At 37.6% G+C, this 25,226-nt stretch overlaps 1 protein-coding gene across 1 annotated transcript; it reads left to right on the top strand.

Moving 5' to 3' along the window:
• The first annotated feature begins 12,804 nt into the window (after window positions 1-12,804).
• LOC104441397 (protein DETOXIFICATION 40) lies at window positions 12,805-20,180 on the top strand. The gene is made up of 7 exons (XM_010054535.3): window positions 12,805-13,429; window positions 13,675-14,306; window positions 15,132-15,188; window positions 16,017-16,255; window positions 18,711-18,829; window positions 18,979-19,065; window positions 19,806-20,180. Exons 1-7 carry the CDS (start codon window positions 13,085-13,087, stop codon window positions 19,869-19,871), a joined length of 1,545 nt encoding a protein of 514 aa, XP_010052837.2. The 5' UTR covers window positions 12,805-13,084; the 3' UTR covers window positions 19,872-20,180.
• Window positions 20,181-25,226: the final 5,046 nt, after the last annotated feature.

Raw genomic sequence — 25,226 nt, 5'->3', positions numbered from 1 at the left:
TCTGCTGCCTTGGGGTATGACCCAAGGCAATAAATTGGAAGAATTGTCCAAAAAATCCTAAACATATTGTACGAATGTTAATTTAGTTCTAAATATTTCAATTTGGTTAATATAGTCTTAAACCATTTAAAGATTTTCTAAAGTAGTCCACATGTCCAATTTAAGCCAAAAATCCCTAATGTGGTATTCCAGTTAGCAACTACCATCTTATATGTCATAATGAACAATCTAACTTATTTAATGGGGCTTAAAAACAATGCCGTTTTGAATTTTGAATTTTTTTTTAACTCTTCTTTTCTTTTATTCATTCATCTTCCCAAATTCTCAACTGGCTAGGTCACCGAGGCCTTGGTGATGATTGACAGCCCTCACCAATCAAAAGCACGAGCCTACGCACCACAACCGCCTTGCCTATGGTCGGGGAGGGCTACAACGCCCTTACCCATGGCTAGTGAGGATCGCTCCCCTAGATCTCCAGCCAAAAATTCAAGAAACTACAGGAAAAAAGGAAAAGAAAATGAGAGATTGCAAAACGTCATCACTTTTAGCGGCGTCAAATGCATTAAATCACTAGCCACATTAGGTAAGATGTCTTACCAGCGTCCACGTCAATAATTTTCGACTTGAATTGGTCTAATGGATTATATTGGGAAATCGCCAAATGGTTTAGAATTACATTAATCAAATTGAAAAACTCATGACTAAATTGATAGTATTGATAGTCATATAATAGATTTAAGATTTTTTTTTTGAATAATCTTCGCCAGCAAAATTAGTATTTGGTAGCCTTGGGCTAAGAATTTCCTGCCTATTGGGCCAAAAATAATATGGGCGGGAGCTTTCCCGTCTATTGGGCCAAAAGAGAGAACAGAACGAAAGAGAAAAAGACGCAGAACTACGCAGACTCTCTCTCTCTCTCTCTCTCTCTCTCTCTCTCTCTCTCTCTCGTATTTGTTCTTCTTCTTTTGTTGTCGCCCCTTGGCGAGTTTTCATCCATTGCTTTTTTGTTTATTGCCTAACAATCGCGGCCGCGACCTAACCTGGGCCAGAGCAAGCCAAGGCCGAATCTGGTTTGGCAGCCGTGGCCATCCACCCAACAACCTGGTCACCACCATCGAATTATTGAGTATGACTTTTAAATTTTAGGATAAAAGCCACAAAAAAACTCTAGACTATATTCATTGCGACGCATTTACCCAATTTTTTTTTGTGACACCAAAAATCCCAAACTTGTACCTACCGAACTTGTATAGTGTGACACATTTATCTTAGATTTTTTTGTGATACTAAAAACTCCAAATTCTTTTCAATAACACTAAATTTGGGATAAATATAACACGTGAATACAAGTTTGAGATTTATCATGTCACAAGAAAAAAATGGGTAAATATGTCAAACCGGTACAAGTTTGGGATTCTTCATATCACAAAAAAAGTTTAAAATAAAATGTGTTACGGTTGATAAAGTTTGAGGTTTTTGTGGTTTTATCCCTTAATTTATTATGTTATATATTTATTTGGTTTAATAGTTATGTGTAAATTTTATAATTTCTATGTATGTCTTTTTGCTTTGTCGAGGAGTAGAAGTGTGCATCGGGAACTCGCTCGAACCGAACCGGGCTGGCTGGTTTTGGGCGGTTCCCAAAGAGGGTAGTCCAGTTCCTGATTCTCGTTTTTGGAACTGAGGGTCAGTTGATCCAATTCCCGATTTCACAGTGGGAACCGAACCGACCGGATCGGATTGGTTAATTTTATATATATTGTATATATATTTTCAAATTTCTTAAAAAACCTTAATTCCTCATCATTTCTCTCATTTTTCATTTTATTTTTGGCCCAAAACATTAAATTTACCGGTTCCACCGAGCCGGTTAGTTGGTCCGGTTCCCTTTTCTATGATTGGTCGGTCCGGTTCCTGGCCCTGTCATCGTGAACCGGTTCTCTCGATCAGATTCCCGGTTCCACCTCGGAGTATGACCTAACTAGAAACCAATTAGTCCTAACGAGGAGTATATGCATCGGAGTGGGATCAACGCCGAAAGACTTTTGACGGAACTTTCAATGTTTGATTTTTTGTTTTTTTATCTTGTAATTGTTTTTATGTCTGCCGGGAGGATTTTTGTTGCATTTGAATACTTGCAATGTTCAATATTCTTATTCTTAATATTTTTATTATATTGTTGATATTTTAATCTATATTTGAATTTTGAAGTAATGAAACTTTTTGTCGAGCTTATTCATATTTGATATAGTGTTATGACAAACTTTCGAATTTTATGATCTAATCTTCATAGAAAAAAATAGTAAAAGAATGATCATAATTCTAATTACAAACAAACAGACCCATCGGAACGAAAATAAAAATATTTATCTTCATGCATAACCTAAAAGTTAAACCTAACATGATAAATAAATAAATAAATAAAAATTACCAAAGGCAACAAATTTTTCATCATTTTGGTGTCAATTTTTATCTAAGGCGACGAATTTTTGTTGCTTTTCACCAATTTATGGCAACAAATAATGAGTCCATCTTACCCACCCGTGGGCAACTACGTTGGTGTTCGTTCTCTCTTGCAATGCTGCAGTCGAGAGTTCGAATCCCCGTGTTACTATGACGATTTAAGTGGGGGCTCTGGCGATGGGATGTTGGGCTAGTCTCCCCCGAGATTTTACGTCTAAATAGCGGCTTACGGCGAGGGCCAATGGTGCTACCAAGCACCGGAGGGTCGTGTGACCCCGAAAGGAGTCTCCGGCGGTTCCTTGGTCACCAAAATAATAATAATAATAAAATAATGAGTTCATCCTTGAGAAAGACAACCTAATTTTTTTGGTTTAGGCAAAGGCGTAAAAGCAAATCGCAAACAAATCGTTTACGACAAAAGAGTTCTGTCGCCTTTACCTAAGGCAATAAATACCTTAGCCCTTCTTTTGACATTGATTGCACTACCTAGATATTAATATGTCTTTTGTTTGGCCTATACTAGTAGATGTCTTTGAATTAATGGAATACACGCAACCGATGCAATTCCTAATCTGAAATAAATGCATGAGCATTTATGTGTCTCACTTACAGAAGGAAATAATGGAACGGGATGGATGCAATTGAGTTAAACTCTTTAGGGTATAAATTCAATTAGATTGAGTTATATCTGATTGAGTAATATATCACGAATTTGGTAATTTGACTCGAGACTCGAAATGCCAAGCATTGGTGGAGGGCCTCCAGAGACACAATCTTTCTAGTCAATACAGCAATAACGCGGGATGAATTTGGTAGAGCTTTCTACATAAAACATTTCTCTGATTGCGCTAAGGATAGGAAGATAACGAAGTTCGTTCAATTGAGCCAAAAAGAGGTAACTATGGATCAATATGAAGGGAAATTTTCTGAGCTCTCCATGTATTCTCCTAGATTGGTAGAGGATCGAGAAGAGAAAGCTAAGAGATTTATGAAAGACTTGAGGACAGACATTAGAAAATGACTAGTGCCCTTAACATCAAGAATTATAATGAAATTTACGAGCAAACCCAACTCATAAAACAAGAGCTAATAAGGGAGCAGGTGGAGAGTGAACGAAGAACTGGGTCTGGACACCAGATGGCATTTAGTTATGTTCGACGAGACTTTGTTTCTCACATTCATATGAGCTTTGCCTCTAATGTCCTGAATGCTACCTTGCATTATGCTCTTGTCACAGGACTCTGCACATTAAACTTCACTTCAGCTAAAAACTTGAGGAGCATGATCTCCATTGATTGCTAGGCCATTTTCGCACCAACAGCATTGGCCAAATTAGAAAGAGTTTTAAACATATTATATGGTTGCTAATTCAATCCTAAATTTTCTAATTAGGCCAATGTTGTCCTAGATCTTATGAAGATTTTTCATCGTAATTCATCTTGCCAATTTAGGCTAGAAATCTCTAACACGATGGTCCAATCATCACTAGTCATCTTACATGGCATAGTTGGCGATATGTTATGTCCGATGGGGCTCAAAACGATGTCGTTTTAAGGATTTTTAAATTTTATTATTATGTTTTTCAATCAGCAAAGGGCCTAATCGTTTGGAAAAAGACCAGAAATGAAGAAAGATAAAAAGCCAAAAAACGAAAAATTGAGAAGGTGACCACATCTTAACCATTGAATGTTCAACGGTAGAGATGTACTTTATATTAGCAATTCATGCGAGAACTGGTAAATTATCCGATGAAAGACCTTAAACATTGTCACAATGTAATGTGAATATGGTCTAATTCTATGCAATGAAAGTACATGGAATGGAAACCCATTTGTTGATTCCTCGTTAACTCCTCATTAATGGGACCAGACTAGACATTAACAAAATCACAAAATGGGTATCCATTTATGAACTCCTTCAGTTAGCACATACACATCATTTTAATTTTGTCAATGATTCAACATAGAAACTCTAGACTAGATCAGCATTAGCATGCATTCATTGCTCTGCACAGCTTGATGACGGATGAGTAGATAACTTAAATGCTTTAACCTATATGTAAGGCATGCATTTTGATTCACCATTGCTTTGAATAGTCATTTGGAATCTGAACATCTGAATTTAGATGTTGATCCTTAGCCATCAACGATTGCTAGAGTCGTGCCTAGTCAAATCGGCTAATCGCATCACCATTATTGGCGAGATTCCGCAGCATATCCACATGGGGGTCGTGCCCATTTGGCTCCTTATTTTATTCCAACCACCCCAGTTCATTAAGGCAGATCTCCAATCAACATGGTCAACCAATCATCAAAGTGGTTGTTGGCCTAATGGTAGAAGGCCACACGTCTCTCCAAAGTACATGTGCTGCATCGTCTAATGTAACTTTTTTGGTCTAATGCAAAGTCTTTCATTCGTTCACAGTGTTGCCATGGAAACAAAACCTAAGTGTTTCTAAACAAAGGACATTCCAAAAGGGCCCTGGTTAGTACTCTAATTAGGAGAAAAAGATTTACGACGATGGGCTTTAGCGACCCGATCTGCTTGTGAGTCGACCTCGCAAGTGTAATGAGTAACACTAATTGACTTCATATCATCTAATATAGTTTATTTGGCCAATCTACACTAGAAGTCTCTAACGCGGTGATTAAATTATCCCAACAAAATTATTGTTGGGTCGCCTTTGGGCACGACCTAAGGCGAAAAACTCAGTATTGGGTCGACCCTGAGACAACAAACCCAAGAATTTCCTGCCTGTTGGGCCAAATTAATATGGGCTGTGGTTTTCCAGTCCATTACGGGCTGGAGTTTTCCCGTCCATTGGGTGGGCCTAAGCACTCTCTCTCTCTCTCTCTCTCTCTCTCTCTCTCTCTCATTTGTTCTTCATCCTTCGTTCGCCGCCCCTTGGCGAGTTTTCACCTCCTATTTCTTTTCTTTTTTCTCTTTTATTGGGAAATTGTTCATAATTCCAATTAAAAATAAATGAACAATGTCTAAGGTGACGAAAAATAAAAATATGTACCTTCGTCCATAACCTAAAAATTAAACCTAATGTGATAGAAGGAATTTACCAAAGGCGACAAATTTTTCACTGCCTTTGGTGCCATTAGTTTTATATACGGCAACAAATTTTTGTTGCTTTCCACCAATTTATGGCAACACAAAATGCGTTCTTCTTTGAGCAAGACAACCTAATTTTGTTGCTTTAGGCAAAGACGGCAGAGCAAACCGCAAACGAACGGTTCACGGCAAAAGAGTTTTGTTGTCTACAAGGCGACAAAATTCTTAGTTCATTATTTTATTTTATTTTTTTGGTGTAGTGACTGCACCACTCAGATAGTAGTAGATGTCTTTGAATTAATGAAATATACGCAATCTATGCGATTTCTAAGATGAAATAATGCATGAGAATTTTTGTGTGTTTCACCCCTAAAAGGAAGTAATGGAACACGGACGATCAATGCGATTGAGTTAAAACTCTTAAAAGTATAAATTCATCTAAACTGAGCTATATCTTATTGAGTAACCTATTATGAATTTTGTAATTTGACTTGAGACTCTAGAGAGAGAAAGAGAGAGCACTACAAGATTAAAAGTAAAATGAGATAGTTACTCAAATTGTTTGACAAGATTCGAGGCAAGTAAAAGAATCTTTATATGCTTAACCAATGGTAGACATTGACAATAAAAATAAAGTGTTATAGTTAGCCGCTGTCAGATACTTGTGGATTGTTTTTGTCGAGCTTAATTGTCAAGTTCGAGGAATCATCTAGCTTTTTAGAACTCCTTGAAACAGGGAAAAATCATAAGGTGAACATACAATGCTCTCACAAACATACTCTTGCGAAGTCATGCACTTTACTCGGGCTTGTTTAGGGTGAAATTCATTTTTAACGTTCAACTCTCTAAAAAATTTAAATTCAATTAATTTTTTTTTGTATTTTTAAATTTTAGAGTGAAAGTCACAAACGCAAGTTTTTTTTTCTTTTTAATAAATATTGGAATATGTGCAATTGATGTGAATTCTAACTTTAAATAATGCATGAAATTTTTCGTATGTGTTTCACCCAAAAACGAAATAATGGAATGTACCCTATACGTTTGAGTTAAAACTCGTGGAATATGAATTCATTTGGACACATAATTTGCTGTAGATTGAGTTATATCTGATTGGGTAATTTTATCACGAATTCAATAACTAAGGTAAAGAGAATTTTCTCTTGGTTTGATGCACAAACGTAGTGTTGAAGTTCCACTTACCATAAGAGTAAAACTAGAATGAGATAGTTCCTAGTAATGGCTGACAAGATTAGCTAAGCAAATCATCTTCATATGAATTTATTAATTGTAGACACTGAAAGTAGAGAAGAAGTGTTTTTAATCGCGGCTGGCAGATTCATGTAAATTGTTTTAGTCATGCTTACTTGTTAATTCGAGGAAGCATCCAGCATTTTAAACTCCTTTCTTTTTTTTGGTCGAAAACATTTTAAACTCTTTAAAACAGGGAAATATCATAAGAAGAACATATAATGTTCTAATAAGCATACTCTCCAAATATGGAAAATGTTCATTTCGTACATTTAATATCTCATAATGCGTAAAGCCATGTACTTTATTCAGCCTTGTTGCGACCAAATTTTTTCGGGGTGTGAACCACCTAGGTTTTGGCTAATGGATTGTTAAGCCTAGACTTAACTCGGGCTCTCCCAAGCCTATACCAATTCGCGACTTAGGTTCAAGTTTTTAACATGCAATTGATTTTCAATTAGAGTCGCCACTAATTTATTTTTGGTGGGTCGATTAGAAACCCAAGCAAAGTAACGGAGATTTACTTTACTCTTACGAACCAGAGATTTATGAGTTCGGGGACTTTGGTTACGCTAGATTTCTCTAACGCCCTTTCGATACCTTTCTCTTTTATTTCGAAAAATGTTTGGCAGGCAGCTTGAATTGATTTTAAAATTATTTCCCTAACATGTGCGGCGATCATGCAGGTGCGCAAACCACCAATTTAACATCCAAGAAAGCAATGAATAAATTGCAGGACTTACTTCATAGCAACAAAAGCATCTGCGTTGTTAGTTTAGAATTCACATCAACAATCTTAAATATGATTTCTAATTAACACGCAATTTCCCTTTTTTTTCACTTATTTAATGATAATCATGCAATGCATGCTACTAATCTAAGATGATATGACATGGCAATATGACCTAAGTTGTATGACATGAGTAAAATAATTTCTAAAGAAATGCAATGATCAAATGTGCAATCTAAATTAACCTAATGACTTAATTCTAATGACGGGCAATTTCTAATTAAATGAACCTAGCAACAATCACTAAATGACGTGCATTTCGTGACCCTAACGCTATATGACGTGCACATGATTTTCTATTTTCTTAATAAGCATGCAATCTATCCTAATATAAAACTAACATCTTAAATGAATGCATCTTTTTTGAATTTTTATTTAAGGAATTTGAAATAAATAAATTTCCTATTCTAAACATGCAAAATAATCCTAAAATAAGTAATTCTAACATGAACCTAATCTAACTCAAATGTTTTTTTTATTACAGGAGCGAACAAATAAAGGCATCAAAAACAGCACGGCACCAAATCAAGCAAGATATCATCCATGTCCATTTAATTTTGGGAAATAAATTGACGTATCGTATCTCGTGCATGAGATCGGATTGGCCAATTTTAAATAAAACCGCGAATTGAATCTCGAGCGTGAGATCGGATTGGCGATTTTTCCGTGCGATTGCGAGTCATATTTCGAGCGTGAAATCGGACCGTCAATCATATGCACGTTGTGAAATTAGGAAGATTTCCCAATTTAAAAAAGATACTTTATATTTATGGATACGATAGCATCATTTAAAGATTCATACGAGATAGCAATTTCACAAATTAGGCAATAAAAATATATGAAGATCAATTTGATGAAAATTATTACCTAAATTGCAATATCACTCGGATACCGTTTCCAAACTCAGAGGGACAACGAATCATGCGAATTGCGGTGGTGATGGCTCTGAGCTCGGTGGAGGACTCGCCGGAGCATCGAGGATCGTCAATATCACTGGACTAATCTGGTGGTGTCGAGCAATGATGATGGGTCGATAAATTTTTGATGGATGTCGGAAGTTCTAAGAGATGGGCCTGGCTCACGAAGGCTCTCTTGGACTTCAAACTGACATGGTCCTTTTGACCGGGTTCACGTGTCCCTCTGACCCGAATGACCTGCACGCACGTAAATTCCACACCGCAAGCAATGGAAAAGAAATCTTCTAATTTAAAGCCAGGCCTTCGCCGAGAATCCTTCGGTTTGTTGCCGTAATTATGTAAATTTTGAGGCTCGGATGGCGGTGGGCAGCGTGCGGCAATGTAGATGACAGCAAACAGCGACCGCGTCGACGGCGAGATGGACCTGCAAAACACAAACTTCGATAGTGGTTCTTGACCGAGTGGACGAGTAGGCCCGATGGACGCCTCAACTTGGCTAGAGCAAAAAAAAAGAAAGGACCGCAATGAATTTGTGGACTATCCCTCTTGTGATGCTTTCTCTCTCCTTCAAGATCTCCACTTCACTTTCTTCTTCTTGGATCCAGATCACGTTTTCTTCGCCTGACTCCCACCACTTTCACAATTTATATTTTTTATTTTCCCTTTGCACCATTGCAGACTCTCCACCGAATGGACTTCCTTTCAAGGTTGATTGAGAGCAAACTTCTTCTAGCGGCAAAAGTGAAGCCTGGCCCAAACGCTTGCTGGAACTTGTCGGGACAGCTTAAAACGTTGCGGAGCAGGCTCCGAGCAAGCTTGGATCACAGCTAGTTTTGGACGGAAATTTCAAAGATGCTCTCTGTTTGAGCGTCGGTGCTGGTGGCACGTCCGAACATCAGCTTCGTCATTAAGGTTGGAGCTCGTGGCAGCAGGTGCTCAATGTCGCTGGGCTCCGAGGCGGAGGGATAGCACGAGCGGTGTTTCGACCAAGGCTTGGCCGAAGGACCTCTCCTCTCTTTCTCACGTGTTTTGTTTCCCTCAATTCAGTGTATGGCCATGTCTTCAATTGTGTGGCCCCCCTCGTTGCTTGTCTATAGTGAGCTTGCTTTTATAGCGTCCGACTCTGCACTTCAAAACAGGAAATATGAATATACTAAAGAAAATCACCTACCGACTTCCTTCTTTTGTGAGGTTTTATTCTTTTTCTTTCCCTTGTATGCATTGCGGATCAATGTGTCCCCATTGAAGAATATTTTTTAAACATTTCTTCCCATCAGCTAATCCTTTCTTGCCTTTTTCTAATGTCTTTGTCCGCAAGTTTACATTCACGCGATCAGCAAGAAATCCTTTTTCCCATTAGATCGTTCATTTTATTATTTTTAATAACTCACCAAAGATTGATCGAACATCGCCAAACTTCCTTGATTGTAATCGAATTTTTCCAGATTCCGAATCTCACAAAAATGAGCTCGCATTATCTCCTCGAAAATACTGAAAAATCCACTGTCAATTCTCTATAACAGCTCGGGCTAATTTGCTCTCTCCGTGAGCTTAATCCAACTCATTAAATTAAAGTTCAGAACTACCAATTCAAACCCATTTGTCACAAGCCCAATGTAAATGCAAATTAAAATAAATGTACCTAAAACTATATGCTATGCGATTAACTATTTTTTAGGGATAAAATTAACCCATAATTTTTTAATACGATAAATGTCTAAATGGGTCACTAAAATTTAGGTGTCAACAAGCCTGTTTGGGGCGGGATTTATCTTTAACTTGCCACTTTCTATAAATTTCAATTTAGATAAATATTTTTTATTTTAAATATCGGAATGGAAGTCATGAGTACAAGTTTTTAGAAATGAGAAAAGACTATAAAAAAAACTATAAATTATGCTCACTGTGACATATTTATCTTAAACATATTTTTTTGTTGACATAAAAAACCCCAAACTATGACACTATGACGTATTTACACTTTTTTCTTATAATATAAAAAATCCCAAACTTGTACTCATTTATTCTCCGTTAAGATTCCGTTAGATGATTTTTTAACTAAAACATCGTTTTTTATTTCCTTTAAACCACGTGAGTGTCATGCCAATATTGTTTTTTTTTTTTTTTGGTAAAAATGTTATGCCAATATTGTTTGTCTTTCAGCATCCATGTATAAAGATTTTTTTGGTAGTTTTTGCCTTTCATAAATAAAGGGATGCGTGATCAATGTGATTCCTAACTTGTGGGTGAATTTTATTTTATTTTTTGTTAGTTTCACCCAAAATGGTAATGATGGAATATGCGCGATGGATACGATTGAGAGAGATAGAGAGAGAGAGAGAGAGAGAGAGAGAGAGAGAGAGAGAGAGAGAGAGAGAGAGAGTATTCTTAGTTTGATGCATGACCATGATGTTGAAGTTCCACCTACTGTAAGATTAAAACTAAATTGATGTAGTTGCTAAGGATGTCCGAAAAGATTCGCTTTCATGAAAGATCCTTCATATGTTTTATTAAAAGAGGTGCTATTGTAATCATCTCAGTTATATTATAAAATGACCAAGACGAGTTGACAGCAAATTTCTTTCACAAGTCCATGGCAACCGGTTGAGGAACCTAAATAAATATTTTATGAAATTCGCTTAAATTCATTAATCCAACAATTGAATCTAGAAAACCAAAAGAAAAAAAAATAATCACGATGCACATGATCTCTCAAGACCAATTCAATGCTCATTTTCAATGTGAAATATATATTGACAGCGTATAAAATGCTTACGTTTGGTGTTGATTTGGCAATGTAATTTATACTTAGTTCAAGTGAGCATGTGTTAATTTCAATTAGGGTTATTCGTCTAGATTTATAAAAAGTCAAAGTATATTTTTAACTTTTCCTTCAAATCTATAATATTATTCGAATTTGAAAAGATTACGCAAAAAAAATCATATGTGAATATTCGTATCAATATTTATCGACTCATTCCTAATTATTATTCGGTTTCCTAGAGAAAATACGTGGTGGAGGCAGCACCATTGCTCTGTTGGGAGGACATGGACAGAAAAAGACAGCGTTTTAATTGCAACTGTCAGTTTCATGTGGATTGGTTTAGTCTAGGTCAATTGTTAGCTGGAATGAGCATTTTAGCTTTTTAAGACTCCTTGAACCTCCTCGAACCTATAAAAGATAAAAAGATGAACACACAATGGTCGCATTAAACACACTTTGCAATTGTGAAAATGTTCTTTCCGTACGTTTGATGTCTCATAATATGTAAAGTCATTCACTTTCAGCTTTCAGTAAATTTTAAATTAATATATTTCGGAATGAACGGAGCAAGTACAATTTTTTGGAATAATGCAATATGCACAATCGATGAGACTCCTAATTTGCAATAATCGCACAAAACCCTTCTCTTGCATCTCACCCAAAAAGGTATTGATGATTTAAATTCCTCTGGGGCTATTCGAGATCTTTTGGCAAATTATTTGAAATTTGTGTCTCACTGAAAAATGTATTGATGACTCAAGCTCCTCGCGGGCTATTCGAGATCCTTTGGCAAATTATTTGAGATCAACCTGAATCTTTTTCCAACTTTGGGAGCCGCCACATGCTCAGTCCTATCGGATCGGACCCGCGAGCTTATTTCAATTTTCATGCATTTCAAAAGCTAAAGAGCTCAAACCCAACTTCCATGTTAGGTCAATTTTTCCTTTTTTACTCGTGTCGAGTTTGAGTTCGAGTTCAAGGAAATGAATTGCTGGATGCAGCCTCGAGCTCAAAACGGCTTGAGCCGTCATTCATTCTGAAACTTCAAATTAGTTCCTTGTCTAAGACAAACAACACCAACAATAACAAAAATCAATGGCCACAATTGGGGTTTGACTAACACATGCAACAGCCATTTTACTCACGAGTACAAATAGAAATTAGACTTTGGTAGTTCCTAAGATTCGTCATGCATGATCCAACAACCATCTCTTTCTTAAAAAGCTTTTCTTTATTGCGCAGGCGACGGCGCCATCTCACACCATATGGTGCTCAACGAGGAAGTCAATTGCAACCTTAAAACCTGCTAAGAAAGGGCGCAATACTCGTGAAATACTAGAATTATCATTATTTTTAAAAAAAAAAGGGGGGAAGGGTTGCTGAGAAATTGACACGTGTCATTTCTTTCATTTTGCTAAGTAATGGTTATGATTTTTTTTTTACTTTCTTTTACCAAGCTATTGAAAATATGTTGAGCCACCAGGAGAGATGTTGACACGGCTGCGTTTGATTCTTCTTCGTGGCACTGGTATTTGCTAGTATCGAAAGCCACTTTTATCTCCTTTGCACATACGCTGCACAAATTCCATTTTATGACGTCACCAATTTTGGGGTGCGACCCCAAATGTACAAATGCTGAATTTTCGGGCTTGTTCAGATTCTGAATGTCTCTTCTGCGGCCCACGTTCCTCGCTCTATCCTCCATCTATAAGAGACCTAGAATTTTTCCCTTGCTAGAGTTAAAAAAAATAGCAGATTATTTGGGACCTTGATTTCAATCCGCCCACTCTCACTCAAAAACTGCTGAGAGAGAGAGGGAGGGAGAGGGAGAGGGAGAGAGAGATGGACTCTACAGGGAGAGATGGCATCATAGCCAGTGACGAAAGCGACCAGCACCAAGAACCGCTGTTGCAACCCAAGCAGCAGCCCGCGGTGGAGACGGTTAGCTCGGCCCTGGAGGACATGCTATCCGACACCGAGCTGCCCCGCTTCAGGCGCCTCTGGCGGGCCACGCGGATCGAGCTCAAGACTCTCTTCCGCCTCGCCGCGCCCGCCGTTGTCGTCTACCTTCTCAACAACGTCACCTCCATGTCCACCCAGATCTTATGCGGCCACCTTGGCAACCTCGAGCTCGCCGCTGCCTCCCTCGGCAACAATGGCATCCAAATCTTCGCCTACGGCCTCATGGTACGCAATCATTTTGTCCATGACATCATTTCAATCATCTTTCCTAGAAAGTTAAGTAAGGTCTGTCCCACTTGTCCCGAAACTTCCGTATGTTTCGCATTGGACACGGACACACGGAAAACAACGTTTAACTTGCATAGGCCTCCTAATGAATTGCTTCATTAATGTTGTACTTTGTCCTTCGCTATGCCTGACGTATCCATTGCAAAATCGCTGGCCGGTGCATTGATCGGCCGCCGATGTAGCTCGGGATGGGGAGCGCGGTGGAGACGCTATGCGGGCAAGCCTACGGCGCCCACAAGTACGAGATGCTCGGCGTCTACCTCCAGCGATCGACGATCCTCCTGATGGCGACCGCGATCCCAGTCATGTTCATCTACATATTCTCCAAGCAACTCCTCCTCCTCCTTGGCGAGTCCACCTCCATCGCATCCGCGGCGGCGGTCTTCGTCTATGGCCTCATCCCCCAGATCTTCGCCTACGCCGCCAACTTCCCGATCCAGAAGTTCCTGCAGGCGCAGAGCATCATTTTCCCGAGCGCCTACATATCCGCCGCGACCTTCGCCATGCACCTCCTTCTTAGCTGGATCGTGATCTACAAGCTCGGGGTCGGCCTCCTCGGGGCCTCCCTCATGCTGAGCTTCTCGTGGTGGGTCATCGTGGTGGCGCAGTTCGTGTACATACTGGTGAGCGACCGGTGCAAGCTCACCTGGAGGGGTTTCAGCTCGCAGGCCTTCACGGGGTTGTGGGACTTCTTGAAGCTCTCAACGGCGTCGGCGGTGATGCTGTGCCTGGAGACCTGGTATTATCAGATCTTGGTGCTGATCGCTGGCCTGCTCCAGGACGCTGAGATTGCCCTGGACGCTCTCTCCATCTGGTTAGTCCAACCTTTCGCTTTACTACGTCTCGCCGAAGCTTTCGGGTGATGTTTCTTCCCCCGATTCTTTCGAAAGACTATAGATAGATAGTATGATTAGCACTAAATACGCAAAATGTCCGTCCATAACAATGACACAATTCAATGATTCCTGACATTCTTACGAAATGTACATAATATGAGCTGCTTATATAAAAGCATGCTCATAGACTATCACGTCACTCACCATATCAACTAAGGTACATAGCGGCCGATCGATGCCCTCGCCGGCTACTATACCCTAGGGTTAGGTGAATGCGTCTTAGGAGGGCAAGTTGGACCAGTGTCTAGATACTTGGGTCCTTCCCGATGCGAGAACATCAACCGTCGGTCCTTCCTCTACTATTCCTAATTGGACAAGCCAGTCTCCTTCTCTTATTTATTACTCCTCGCGAAGACCGCAACCCGCGACAGACGCCAGAACAGAAGGGGCCAAAACGGCAATAACCATGACTTGGACATCCATGCAACCGCACTTGTTCGGACTGCTATAGGAAACCATATGGTATTTTCATGTGGACTAGGGTTAATTTTGAACGAAAAGAACACATGGTCCACGTCCATTTAAGCCGATCATCTCGTGCCGAGTGTCGTGCGAATAATTCCGATGCTAGGCAACTAGAAATCTCTCGAGACGACTTGTCTCCTCTTGTGCTTCCTTATATTGCTTTTTGCTGACTCAATTGTTCGTCCCTCTAATCTTGAGATCCAACTAATTTATTTTAATCAATTCGTGTTGCAGATCTTGAGATCCAACTAATTTATTCTAATCAATTCGTGTTGCAGCATGACGATCTCCGGATGGGTCTACATGATCTCTGTGGGATTCAATGCAGCTGCAAGGTCAGTCGAGAAAGTCGTTGCAACCATTATAATTTCTTTTTAATCAATTAATGTTATTTTGGCATTTCGGGCGAAATATTTTAGAAAGTGACCACAAAGAACTTATCATCAAAGAAATGCATAAAAAACTGTCGACCCATGTTAGCTTTTAGCTAGTTGAGTGGGGTACGCATTTTCCTCCTGTTTTGTTCTCATGTCACGTAAAGAATGGCATACAGCATGCAAGCACTCACGATGCTTGTGCTTGCATAAGTTGAAAATCCAAAAAAAGTGAGAAGTTGATATCACATTTGTTGGGGAAATTACCAAATAAGTTCTAAATCTATCTTGTGCAAATTTAGTCATAAACCTTCAATTATGTCAATTAAGTTCTAAAATTTTTCACAATTTATCAATTGAGATCATTCAGTCAATTTTATCTGGAAATCGATCACATAAATGTCGATCATCCAATATGGCAAGGTCAGGCTAATGTTGACATTTTTAAATAATATTTTTAAATATTTTTTTTTTTTTTTAAAAAATTTGTTTTTCTTTCTTTTCTTTTCTTTTAAAAAAAAAATCTTTTACTAAGGGTCAACAAGAGTCGCTAGCCACATACGAAGATGTCCTGGCCATGGTATAATAAATTTAGAATTTTTTTAGAATTTGACAAATTGTCCCCACATTCGTCCAACATTTATAAATTCCACATATATATTCATTTCGTTATAAATCTCTTCTATCGAAATGTAATTTCATATATTCCTGTGAATTTAGATACATTTTTTTTGTTTTCTTTTTCCTTTTTTGGGCCTTGAATTTGGCAAAGTGTTCGTGTAAATGCAGCGTGAGGGTAAGCAACGAGCTGGGAGCCGGGCACCCGAGAGCAGCGTCGTTCGCGGTGATCGTGGTGACGTCCAGCTCCTTCCTCATCGCGGTCTTCCTGGCGATCGTGGTGCTGGCGCTGCGCAATGTCATCAGCTACGTCTTCACGAGCGGCACCACCGTCTCCGACGCCGTCTCCGAGCTCTCCCCCTACCTCGCCGTCTCCATCATCCTCAATGGCATTCAGCCCGTTCTCTCAGGTAAAGTCCCATCACATTCATCTCATTTTTAAGGAATAATATCTTGAAAAATCTTCGTACTCATATCATGCGAGCGTATTTATTTCAAATTACTTTTAACCCTTGAAAACCCTCAAGTGGCACCACCATCCCAATTTAACTCTCTATCGCAATTCCTTCCAAGTGTCATGTCATTCTTCAAATTCGTCACATCAACGAAAACTCTGAATGGCACCACCGTCCCAATTTAATTGTCTATCACACAATTCCTTCCAAGTGTCATGTCATTCATTGGACATATCATGTCAAATCGATAAATGTATAAGCTTGTCATGTTAGATGACACACGTACAACACTAACAGCTAAATTGGAAGGAATTATATGATAGGAAATAAAATTGGGACAATAATATCATTTTGGAGGTTTCGATGGTTCGAAAAATAATTAGAGGGAATTATATGATTTGATTTAATCTATTTTTATATAAGTGGGCATAATCCATCATCCAATAAATTGAAGTGCTTAGCAAATAAATGAAATTATGATGCATCGAATTGATTCTGAACTCGACTCAGAAGATAATATATTTCGCAAACTCTCTACCCTATAATGAATAGTGCCTCGATCATATCGGTGGTAGAAATAAATATATAGTCTCAGAAGAATATTGCCCCATATATCATTCAAAGTTTATAACTTCTTAATGTCTAGGAGTTGCGGCTTTCCTTTTGTTAGCATGGGGATTGGATCGACTAACATTAAATTCCACGCCGGCGCCGCTTTCCATAAAAAAAAAATGAAATTTATTCAAAGACACTGCACCAGACCAAATCGACAACACCAAAACATTAAAAAAATCTCTTCGACATTGGAATAATCAAAAGACATCTTTTAGACTCATTGAATTCCAGGAGACGTGGGTCATGTGCACGGAAAGCGGTGGCCAATTTGAACCGTCACTCATCCAAATAAAGACATGAATCATGTACTTTGGGATCCGACAATAGATTATTGGTTGCGATGATAGGCTTTTCTAGTGTCAAGTCATCTATTGATTGAGTAGTTGAGAAAAGGCTGATAAGGCTATATTGGTGACAAACTTTTATGTCCAATCGATCACTACAATTACTAAAAAAATTACTTGACTTTTGGTTTGGTAAGTACTCATTTATGTGGTAGCAATCGAATCACATATAAATTATTAATCACCACATGGTAATTTACTTTAGTTGGGACTTGCCCCATATCTCGTGCCATACCCGAGTTTGAATTTATATATATATTGAAATTTCATTGACTTAAATATATTGCAAAATTACAAAACTTAGACCGAAATTATGTTTATATAGAGTAATCGAGCCCTTCTTTGCTTTTTACTATTCTAGAATAACGGGATGGAGCTTTGTAGTGCCTGTGTGGTGATGTCAGATGTGGTTTGAGCACGATAATTCATTCCATCTACTTCTCTGTTTGAATGTTAGATCATGCTAGATTTGATTAGAATAGATGCTCATCATCATTCATACCATCGGATTTGGACTTGTACTTTGGCATGATGTTCATGGATGCATGCATGCATGCAATTTGTTGATTTATCTTATGGAGAGTTTTGTCTTTTCGTGACAAATTACCTAACGCAAAGTGTGATAAAGACTCCACTGTTGATTTTTTTTTCTTCAATTATATTCTCATTATTAGTCTAATTAACCAACTAAAAAAATTTAAACCCAAAAATTAGAGACCCGTACGTGAATTCTCTCGGTCGATTTCTTATTCTAAATGTGAAATATTAGAAAGCTTGCTATTGACTTAGCCAATTTCAATGAATTAACAATTAAACTTTTAGTGACTTGGAACTCGGTCGATAGTGCTGCGCATATCTTCTTTTTTTTTTTGGGTAAGGGTGCTGCGCATATCTTTGTTATCTGACAAAGATGAGAAAAGCTGAATGAGTCGCAACCTAATGAGGGTGTCCATTAGCGGATTGTCCGCACAGTTTGGAAAGAACATGGTAATGTGCCTGCTCTGTTGCGTATCCTCGACTTAGAAACAAAATCGAAGTAAAATAACAGGGGGTCTGTCAGTGTTTCCGGTCAGAACATAGAGGTTTCCAACGAGACGTGATCGTCTTTACTTCATCACGTCGATCAATGATTCCTTCACTGAAAGACGACGAGGTATGCAGCATACGCCAACGGGCCTTGTTGGCATGAAGTGGTTTGTCTCTTATCTCTAGGTCTTTTTAATTCCCCGGGAAAGCCAAATCCTTTCTTTTATCAAAGCGTCGCTCTGTGATCCCAAAGAAGCAACGCAATAACTAACGGTCTTAGATTCTTCGGTTCTTTCGTGGGCTGGTCGTTGAATGTATCTGTCTGTGAAGACATTGGTCAGGAGATTGATTGCTTGGAGGACAAACGATCTTGATCACGATAACTTTTCTTACTATTTCCGTTCTTTTATTATCTTTAAATAAAGGAGTGGCTGTCGGGTGTGGATGGCAAGCTTTTGTCGCGTATGTGAACGTGGGATGCTATTACATTATCGGCATTCCAATCGGCGTGCTCTTGGGCTTCAAATTTGATTTCGGAGCTAAGGTATGGACTCTCAATGATTCTTTCTTAGAAGATTAGGGTTTATAAGAACGATAATCGGCTTCTCTTTAGTCGAGTAATTGGGCACGCGGACACTCAGCGGAAATTTCTGCATGAGAAATGATGATCTGAGAGATTGGCTTATGGTGCAGGGAATTTGGTCTGGCATGATTGGAGGCACTCTAATCCAGACCATGATTCTAATCTGGTTCACGTCTCGGACAAACTGGGACAAAGAGGTAACCACACCTGATTACCACGATTATTCTTTCTTTAACTAGATTTGATGATCATATTCATTATCATCATGCATACATGGATAGATAACTAAGATATGATAGGGAAAAAAAAAAATCTTCTAATGGACCCCATGATCAATGAGTGAGCAAGGTTTATTTTCATTGAGCTTTCAAAGACGAATGATAGCAAGCTGATAAGCATCCCTTTGGGTCTACTAGATTTGGTCAACTTTATAATGATGTCTACAGTGAGTTAACAATTCCTGTGGTGGAGGAGCTGCTCAACAAAAGATAATTTCGACCTAACGTTCTGCTCGACTTGTTTATGGCCTGTGGTTCTCGACTCTCTTATATTAGTTTAAGCAATCTACGTCTCGGCACGCGGATAAGACAACATACTCGAAGGGTGGACTTTGAAAGTCATCCAAAATACTCCTAACATAATTTTTAATTGGATTTAATGATTATTGTGCTTCCAAATCAAGGTTGGCTATGACCAATTGGCTTCACTCCAAATGTTTCCATCTAATAAATCCTACAACGATGTCAAATCTTTAGCAAATAGTTTGATTTCAAAAAAATTAGAATACGATGACCGCAATGTCATTATCTCGTGGAATAGGATCAAATAGGAAAGACCATTTTGCTGAATAAAAGGAAATTTTGAAGATGATTATTCTTTTCTTTTGGTTTTTTTTTTTTTTAAATCTTAATGTGAGTATGAAATTTGCATTTTTCAGGTTGAAAAAGCAAGAAATCGTTTGGACACATGGGAAGACAATAAAGAGCCTCTCTCAAACGAATGATGTGGATCTTCGCATTGGTCAGCCGATTACATGTTGAACTGATTTGCACTTGAACCCCAAAATAAGAGCCAACATGACAATTTTCCAGCAACAATAAAGGGGAGGAAAAAAATCAGAAAAATTACAATTAGCAGAAGATATGAGTATCTTCTTTAGCTGAAGCAGCCATTCTTGGTCCTCTTGTTTCTTTTTTCTTTTGTTCTGTCTTTTCATAAAGCACGGTTTATTTTCATTGTTATTTGGAGGCCTTAGTTCATTTGACTTATTTGTACTCGCCCATCATTAGTCGACCGAAAGATTTTCCCTTCACCGGCCAAACAAATTCCTCAAGTCTCCATGCACGTTTCCAAACTTATATAGACCTACAAATCTTTTTCTACGCTCGAATTTCTCCAAAAAAAAATAAAAAATGAGGATTTGTATCTGCCAGTCATCTCGACACGCGAAAGGATAACCATACACTCCTGTAAATCAATTTACATCTAATGTAAGCCGAACACAATCGTGCAAGTATAACATTGCTCTTAATGTGGATTGAGAAATTAGATTGCTTTGTCATCAAGTAAATGTTGGGCTAATCAAGAGGTGCTTTAAGCCACAGTACGCAGCTCATACTGAGGATGTGTCCAGCTTCATGGGAAGCACCACCACAATGCAAAAATGTGTACTAATGAAAGATACAAAAGCTTCTCAAATATTGTCTCAATACGTCTTAGATAACCAAAAAAAAAAAAAAAGACATAATACCAGATACATGCAAAGTAATGTACTTTGGATATTACGATTTCATAGCTGAGGGGCATCATAAAGGAATTAATTTATCTGAACTTTGATAAATTAGGAAAATATATAAATTATAAAATTACATTAGACAACAAGCAATTAGGAGGCGAGGGCCCTTGCCAGGTCCCCTTTCAATCTGTGGTTGTCGGCTAACTGTAAAGGTTGAGTTGACCTTGATACGACATATTCGGAAACTTTAGCATATGGATCCACGGTATCTACTCATCGTCTAAGGGTCAAAGGCCACATATCGGACTTTGAAATCTTATCCGATGACTTTTAAATAGACAGGTTGGTTGAGGTTGATTGAAGTGCATATGGGATTCATCACAAGTGCATATGGGAGCACTAAAATGTATCACAATCTTAATTAGAATTAGAATTAGTGGTGGAATTAGTGGCATGAAAATAAAGATCGGTTGATATTAGGTATTGCGATCTATAATTGTATGAATCGCTATCGAGTCATAACCCTTTTGTCCTTTTCCTCCTCCTTTTTTCTCATGCTTACTTATTTATGTAGAAGTAATGAATAGCTGAAGACTTGAAGCTGAAGATAGTCAACCGATGGGTAGGTTTTGAAAGTTAGACAGCCATTTTCGCAGAGATGCCAAAAAAAAAAAAAAAAAAAAAAAAATGGGGCAGGCAGCTTCAACTGGGACACTGGGACACTGACGTTCAATTCGAATCTCTAAATTTTCGTGCATGTTGCAGTGCTTTGAATGCGAACTTCAGACGTTGTTACCCACGTGAATAATGAACGGTGAAAATCATTTGTCATTTACAAGGGATTTTATTTCAAAAATGCTCTTATGAGGACATTAATTTATTAAGTTACTTTATATAAGGAAAAAATTCACAACTTTCCTCTAATTAATTACGATAGGTGTGATCTCTTTGGCATGCGTGTTGAACATGACTATAGTTTTGAAAAATCGATCTTTCATTTATTAAATATATTTAACAAGTGTCTAATCCAATCGTTCTAACAAATCCTTCCAGAATAATTATTAATGACACGTTGGGAGATTTTCTCATGCATGAATAAACACTGGTATATATGTGAGTATCCAATGATCCTCCTTAACAAGCTTGGGCTATGAGCTAGGGGTGAGCATTGGTCCAAGATCAACTCTAGACCGGCTCAACCCAGTCAATCTTGGGTCACTCCTTGATCCTAGGACATCTATACCCTGCATTGTGTGGGTTGACTCTTGATTATGAGAATTTATGGTTGATTCTAAGTTGGACCAACCTTATACATAACATTTCACTTTAAATTCTAACTCTTATTTCAGTTTGTTTTATACATTAGAAAGTAGAAAAAAAATATATAATAATAATAATAATAATAAATAAATAAATAAATAAATAAAACTCTTCACTCACCTCAACCTCGCTTGCTCACCTGTACCTTGCTTACCTTGTCGCTTGCCTTTGTTCACTCGCCTTGCCACTCGCCTCTATTCTCTCACCTTGCATGTTCATTTTTATAGTTTGTTACTTTTAACAAATGCAAATTGCTATTGTTACTTTATCTTATATTTTATATTGAATATGTATTGGACTTCATAGTTTAGTTGTTCAATATTGCATTATTGATGGATATGTAATTTAAAATAGTATGTTTATCCTTTTGAGAAATACAAAAAATGAAATAAATAAATAAATAATCGATTATTCTTAGGTTGACTCTAAACCAAACTGAACCTCTAGTGTCAGTTTGGTTCTCAATCCCAAGCTTAATAAGTTCGGTCATCCATCCAAAAATTAGAGACCAATACTATGTAGTTTGGTCTCTGAATTAGATGCTGGACCAACCCAGTCAAACTATAATCACTCCTATAATGAGTTGCCTTAGATTGCTTAGATAATTGAAGTTTCGTTGATATATACGTGATAGCTAGGAAGCTATTGTTTGCATGGATTGCTCTCAACAAAAACTAAGATACATGTAGTGTGTACATCGATGAAAGAAAAAGGGTTTTTTCGAGATGATTAACTACATGTTCTTTTTCACGTTAATAGAAAAATTGTTAAAAAGCCCTAACATATTATACCATAGTCAATTCAATTCTAAGCATTTCAATTATACCAATTTAATACTATATATCTTGAATATTTGCCAATTTAGTTCTAAATCCTAAAATCACTAACATAGTGGTCTAGTCAACTTTGGTCCTCCTACGTCACGCAACTAGCATTGACATGGACACTTTTTGCAATTTTTTTTATTAATTTTCTAAATTTATTCTTCCTTTTTCCCTTTCCTTCTCTTTTTATTTTCTTTTTATATTTACTTTTTTTTTACCTTTTTTCCCTCCGCTAGCCATCGCCAAGCGTCATCAATGGCTAGCGGAGATTGTCGAAAACCGGTGAGGGGATCAACACCCTTGTTGGGCTCAGGCAATGACCACCCTCACCGGCCATTAGCAATGATTGCCTCACTAGATTAGGTGAGGGCGAGGCTAACCCTCACTAAGGACTATGAGGAGAGGCTTGCCACCTCCACCAACTCACTAAGGCCTATGAGGAGAGGCTTGCCACCTCCACCAACCCGTTGACGGCTAGTGGAAGGAAAAAGGGAAGAAAAGAGAAAGGAAAAGGAAACAAAAGGAAAGGAAAGAAAAAAAAAGAAAGAAAGAAAAGAATACAAAAATTAAATTAAATTAAAAAAAAAAATTGTCCATATCAATGTTGATCATGTTACATAGGATGGTTGGCGTTGACTTTGTCACATCATCGATTTCCGACTAATTTTTGTTAGAATGACTAAATTGGTAAATTGTTAAAAGATTTAAAACTAAATTGACACATTTGAAATGATTAGGACTAGGTGATTACAAATGCAAAACTAATGAACAAAAATGAGTGGCAAAACAATACGGAAAAGCTATCCTTATAAAAGATCCAAGTAATCCTCTGCCTCTGATTGTTAAGAAACATACAAAAAAAATAAACAAAAGGAAAAAAAAAAAGGTTTTACAATAAATCTAGAATTTTTTTGGATAATTTTCCTTATAATATATTTAAAGAAAAAAAAATGAATCGAGGGTTCGCTTCAATTTCAACTCTCCAGTCAACGAATAAATTGACATTTATACATCAACCAACCTAGAAACAACCCCATTTATATCGCCACCGCTAGCATTCTTAGCGAGAACAAGGCACACCACAATTGAGAAACGTAAATGATCTGCCTACTTCCAAATATTGCCTGTTTGAAGGACTTCTCCGGTAGTTGGCTTTGGTAAGATAGGGATGAATGACGACTAGCAATTAGCATCATCGTTTCGGAATCAAATGATTAAAAATGTCATGCTTCCAATGCCAAAGATCGGACGATGTATGTTTTATCCATAAAATGTGCGTGTTTTCAGCAAAAGCCAAGAAACTACTGATTGGAATCTAGAATTGAAAAAGAAAACAAGCGTCAAAAGTAATTTCCATGAGCCTTTTCAGTGGTGGATTTCCCAATAGAAGTAAATCACTAAGATAGGAAAAAGAATTCAATAATGTCTCAGATGAAAGAATAGAGAACTTAGTGAAAAATTGGTGATGGGATGAGATGCTTGTTGATTATTCATTGAAAAAATAATGAAAAGAGTGGTGCCCATTGTGGAATGGAGTAAATAGAAATTTGTGTGTGAGTCAAGAAAAGGGTAATTTTGGAATAATAGAAAAGAGAAAGCACTAAACTATTTTAAATAATTGTTTTATAATAAATCCATCATAGAATTTGTTAAGAGTACACACTTTCTATATTTGTTAAAAAACATTTATATTTGTCGTTTAGGTATGAAACATGCTCCAAATGTTTGATTCCCCATGTGAACAAGCGCACTCCGTTTACATGAATTTTTAAACCACATACTTTGGAATTTTTTTAATGAAGTAAGTATAACATAGGTTCATCAAATATAGATATGTTCATGTTAAGGAGGTTTTTAAGTGACTTATTAAATTATATGTCAAATTTGAACTTACTTGGATTAGGTTTCGTCACACGAGGTAGTTGCCTGAGGCAAGGTTACTGGCTCATTCGGTTTTGGTCGAAGGAGATGTCTGGTTGTTTGACTCCTGTATTTAGCCGCAAAACAGAGAAATAAGAGTAAAATACAGGTTTTTTTTTTTTTTTTTTTCCTACAGTGTTATAAATATATAATTATATATATTTATTGTGGGGTGAAAGGGTCTTTGTCAGAGAAAAGAAAACAAAGTAAAATATAGTGTTTTTTTTTTTTTTTTTAATTTTACCTCTCTCTTCTTTTCTTGTGGAAAACAGCCTGTGGGCTATCGAGTACAGCGCAATCTTGAGCAGCCCGAGGGAGCGCTCCGATCGAGGAGCATCGGACAGATGGCGGGTTGTTGCTGTGTAATCGAGTTATTCATGTCAACAAACACTTCAAATTGATACATACTTATCATATTTATCTCAAATTTATTTTTACCTCATAAAAAATTTAAATCAGTATATTCATAATATATTCACCTCAAATTGGCACACTTATTATATTTCATATCATAAAAAATTCCAAACTAATACTCTAATGTCATATATACCAAACAAAA

This window comes from Eucalyptus grandis, chromosome 4 (assembly GCF_016545825.1).
Source record: "Eucalyptus grandis isolate ANBG69807.140 chromosome 4, ASM1654582v1, whole genome shotgun sequence".
NCBI lineage: Eukaryota > Viridiplantae > Streptophyta > Magnoliopsida > Myrtales > Myrtaceae > Eucalyptus > Eucalyptus grandis.
Note: the sequence above shows the minus strand (reverse complement) of the source record. Positions and strands in the feature narration are given on the sequence as shown.